This window comes from Leptonychotes weddellii, unplaced genomic scaffold (assembly GCF_054177405.1).
Source record: "Leptonychotes weddellii isolate Sample4059 unplaced genomic scaffold, ASM5417740v2 HiC_scaffold_18014, whole genome shotgun sequence".
NCBI classification, from domain to species: Eukaryota; Metazoa; Chordata; class Mammalia; order Carnivora; family Phocidae; genus Leptonychotes; species Leptonychotes weddellii.
Genome location: NW_027764416.1, coordinates 1 through 3,997, shown reverse-complemented (window position 1 = coordinate 3,997; position 3,997 = coordinate 1). Strand labels below are relative to the sequence as shown.

Here is a 3,997-nt window from a genome sequence, read left to right as displayed (position 1 = left end):
CCCATTCTGTGCCAGACGTGTCTTGGAGAAAACCCATATATCCGAATGGTGAGTGATCGCGTGTGAAAAGGGAGTTTATTCAGGTTCTGTCATTGTTGTGGTATTTGCACGCTGTCCGTGAATTGCTTCTCTTAGCCAAGCCAAAGTATTGATGCTCCTTTACTAACCCAAAGCATAGGACGATTTGCAAAGGACTGTCATGCTTATTCTGTCTTTGGAACTCAGCAGCAGTCCTGCGATGTAGGAGTCCTAATATAACAGCTAATATTTGTTGAGCATTTATTTACCTAACAGTTAGGTCTGTTAACCAGAGGCAGAGACAGTTACGTCTTTTCAATATGGCAAGTAAGGAGTGGAGCTTGGATTTAAATTCAGATATGCTGACTCCAGGAACCTTAGCAAGGTAGGAGGAGAACCAGGACTAGATTAAATGTCCTGACTCCTAATCAAATGCCTTTTGGCCACTGCACCTCTAGTCTCTTTAGTGTAAGGTAACCCCATCCTTATAAATGAGGGTAAAATAATCAGTAATTAACATTTAATAATTAGAATAGGGCTATGTTGTGATCGATCTCAGAGATCTTGATTGACTCTATATAGAGTGTCTGACAAGATGGGTCTATAGTAGTTACCCCTGACTAACTTTTGTAAAATGGGCTGGCCAGAGCTATGTCCTCCGTGATTTGAGGGCTGTGGAAACTGTTAGGAATTTTAATTCCTAGGGAGAGAACTTGGGAGCCAGAAGTGAGCCTAAGAATTGTGGCAATGGAAAGATACATATTAACTTAGAGCCATAAGATTCTTAAGAGGTTATGATTCATAGTAGCTGCTTAGAATATATCTCCTCTCTCGCACCTCCAATAGTGATCCATCACCACCACCTTATTGGGATGCCGGGGATCTACAGACACATTTCTTGGGTTGTCTTTATGGAAGGAGCAGACACCTAGTTTTTGTTTTTCTGTAACTTGCTCTTTTCTATTTTTTCTGTTTCAGACCAAAGAAAAGTATGGGAAGGAATGTAAAGTAAGTATGTCTGTTAAAGAATAATGATTTAATTTTATTTTTCTTTTCTTTTCAACTTGCTGGGCTTTGAGGTTCTCCAATAAAAGTCAGTGCTACACAGACTTTCATATATCATTTATATACTCATTGACTGTTAACTATTTAGTGTGAGAGGTAAGAAAGTGAGCCCTTTAATGTAAAGGTTCTTAACCTGGTGTCTGTGGATGGGCTTTGAACCCTCTGAGATGATATACTGAGTGTTGTCTGACAATGCACATAAGGATTTTAGCAGAGGAGGAAGGTCATAGCTGGCATAAGATTCTTAAAGGAGTATATGGCACTCCCCATTGCCCCCTCAAAAAGATTAATGGTCATATTATTGGTGGTGGTTACCTCTAGTGTGGGGAGGACTTCGACTCTTTAATATTTCATTTCTGTACTATGTGAATTTTTTAACTCCTGGGGAAGGGTGTTATAAATGGGATTGAAACATCAGATGGTATTTAGACTACATAATTGCTAAGGTCTCTTTTAAACCCTAGATTCAAGGATCTTTTCTTTCAATCTCCCATTGTTATTAAATCTTCTGGCCTTAATTGTCCAGATCAGAACTATTAACACTCTTTGGCTCTTATTTTGTTTTCCCAGATCTGTGCCAGACCATTCACGGTGTTTCGTTGGTGCCCCGGGGTCCGCATGCGTTTCAAGAAAACTGAAGTGTGCCAAACCTGCAGTAAATTGAAGAATGTCTGTCAGACCTGCCTCTTGGACCTGGAGTACGGTATGTTTGCCCTGTCTAACGTGTCTGAAAGCATGTAGGTGCCCGTGCCCTAGACAACAAACCAGTCTTTTTCTTTCCCATTTCTCACCCCATCTCTGGTTCTGACCCCACTTTGGAGGGCCTACTGTGCTCTACTTTTCCTAGAAGAGGAGAATCATACTAGGCCATTCTAGAGCTCTTCTGAGTAACAGGAAGAACTTAACGAAAAGTTGGGGATTAATCAGAACTAGCCCAAATCTCTCTCATACATCCCTATAGCCAAAGTGAGGGAAAGACATCGTTCCTATGATAGATAATTGCTTTGCCTTGGGCTTCTTTCAAGATTCAGAGCTCTTTCCCACAATCCCTACCAGAAGCATTGGCTAATTATGTTTTAGATTTTTGTCTCAACTGTGTTTTTAGGACTGGTATACTGGAACTGCTACTATTTTAAGGGTAACTGCTTTTGAGAGTGATTTTTTTTTTTTTTAACTAAAAGTGACTTTTTGTTAATGAGGAAAATAATTTTTCACGGGGCGCCTGGGTGGCTCAGTCGGTTAAGCCGCTGCCTTCGGCTCAGGTCATGATCCCAGGGTCCTGGGATCGAGCCCCACATCGGGCTCCTTGCTTGGCGGGGAGCCTGCTTCTCCCTCTGCCTGCCTCTCCCCCTGCTTGTGTTCTGTCTCTCTCTCTGACAAATAAGTAAAAATAAAATCTTAAAAAAAAAAAAAAAAAAAAGAATTTTTCAACAAGAATTTCTACTATACAATAAAAGGGAAAATATAAGTTTATATATATGTTAAGTTCAGAAAGATAGCTGCTAATCGAAGTCCTGGTCACATATTGTTTAATATTATTTATATATTTGTTAAAAGAAGTGTTCTGGTTCTAGAATACTGTGATCCTTACATGCTTGTGACTATCCAGAGGATCTATAAGGCAGGCTTAAAAAATAACTCACTTTTGGGACACCTGGGTGGCTCAGTCAGTTAAGTGTCTGCCTTTGGCTCAGGTCATGATCCTGGGGTCCTGGGATCGAGCTCCACATCTGGCTCCCTGCTCAGTGGGGAGCCTGCTTCTCCCTCTCCCTCTGCCTGCTTGTGCACGTGCGTGCGTGTGTGCTCTCTCTCTCTCTGTCAAATAAATAAATACATACATACGTACTTAAAAAAACAACCCACTTTTTACACTTATTTAAATAAATGCTGTTCTAGTAAAAGCTATTATTTATTATTTAAGCTATTATTTATTAATTACAGGTCAAGTTTGACTGTAACCAAACGTCGTCCATCTAAAATATGTTCTAAAACATTGATTTCAAATTTCATGACAGGTCAGGAATTTGGACAGTTTCATAGGATACTCTGTGGTAGTTTTGGCCTGATGGTAATAAAGATTTTGAATAAAAATGAAGCCTCCAATACCTAGGAAGCTGGAGAAGGGAATAATGATGTTGTATTCCATGTGCAGGTTTGGTATGGATTTGTTTTAAAATATATCTTGAGGTTTTTTCCTCTTTTCCTTTGTACCAGGGCTGCCCATCCAGGTTCGTGATGCAGGATTGTCTTTTAAGGATGACATGCCAAAGTCAGATGTCAACAAAGAGTACTACACACAGAATATGGAGAGAGAAGTATGCTGCCACTTTCTTGATGTAATTTTATATTTGGTAGAATCCTAGTGGTTTGACACAGGGTCTATACAATTTATCTTTGGAACGTGTCATCCCTCTATAGATTTCTAACTCTGATGGAACGCGGCCGGTTGGCATGTTGGGGAAAGCCACCTCCACCAGTGACATGTTGCTCAAGCTGGCCCGGACCACACCCTACTATAAGAGGAATCGACCCCACATTTGCTCCTTCTGGGTAAAAGGAGAATGTAAGAGAGGAGAGGAGTGTCCATACAGGCAAGAACTGAATTGGCACTTTCATTATCAGCTTTCAGATAATTAGTCATTTAAGAAATGGGAGGTGCTAATCTCAGATCTGTACCTCTGAAACAAATAATGCAATATATGTTAAGAAAAAAAAAAGAAGAAGGTAGCGGGAGGGGAAGAATGAAGCGGGGGAAATCGGAGGGGTGGACGAACCATGAGAGACGATGGACTCTGAAAAACAGGCTGGGGGTTCTAGAGGGGAGGGGGGTGGGAGGATGGGTTGGCCTGGTGGTGGGTATTGAGGAGGGCACGTTCTGCATGGAGCACTGGGTGTTATGCACAAACAATGAATC

The 3,997-nt window shown here is 41.0% G+C and overlaps 1 protein-coding gene across 1 annotated transcript; it reads left to right on the top strand.

The window, feature by feature from the left end:
- Positions 1–6: 6 nt before the first annotated feature.
- Positions 7–3,735, top strand: RBM22 (RNA binding motif protein 22). The gene is made up of 5 exons (XM_081810097.1): positions 7–48; positions 997–1,026; positions 1,654–1,786; positions 3,298–3,398; positions 3,502–3,735. Exons 1-5 carry the CDS (start codon positions 46–48, stop codon positions 3,718–3,720), a joined length of 486 nt encoding a protein of 161 aa, XP_081666223.1. The 5' UTR covers positions 7–45; the 3' UTR covers positions 3,721–3,735.
- Positions 3,736–3,997: the final 262 nt, after the last annotated feature.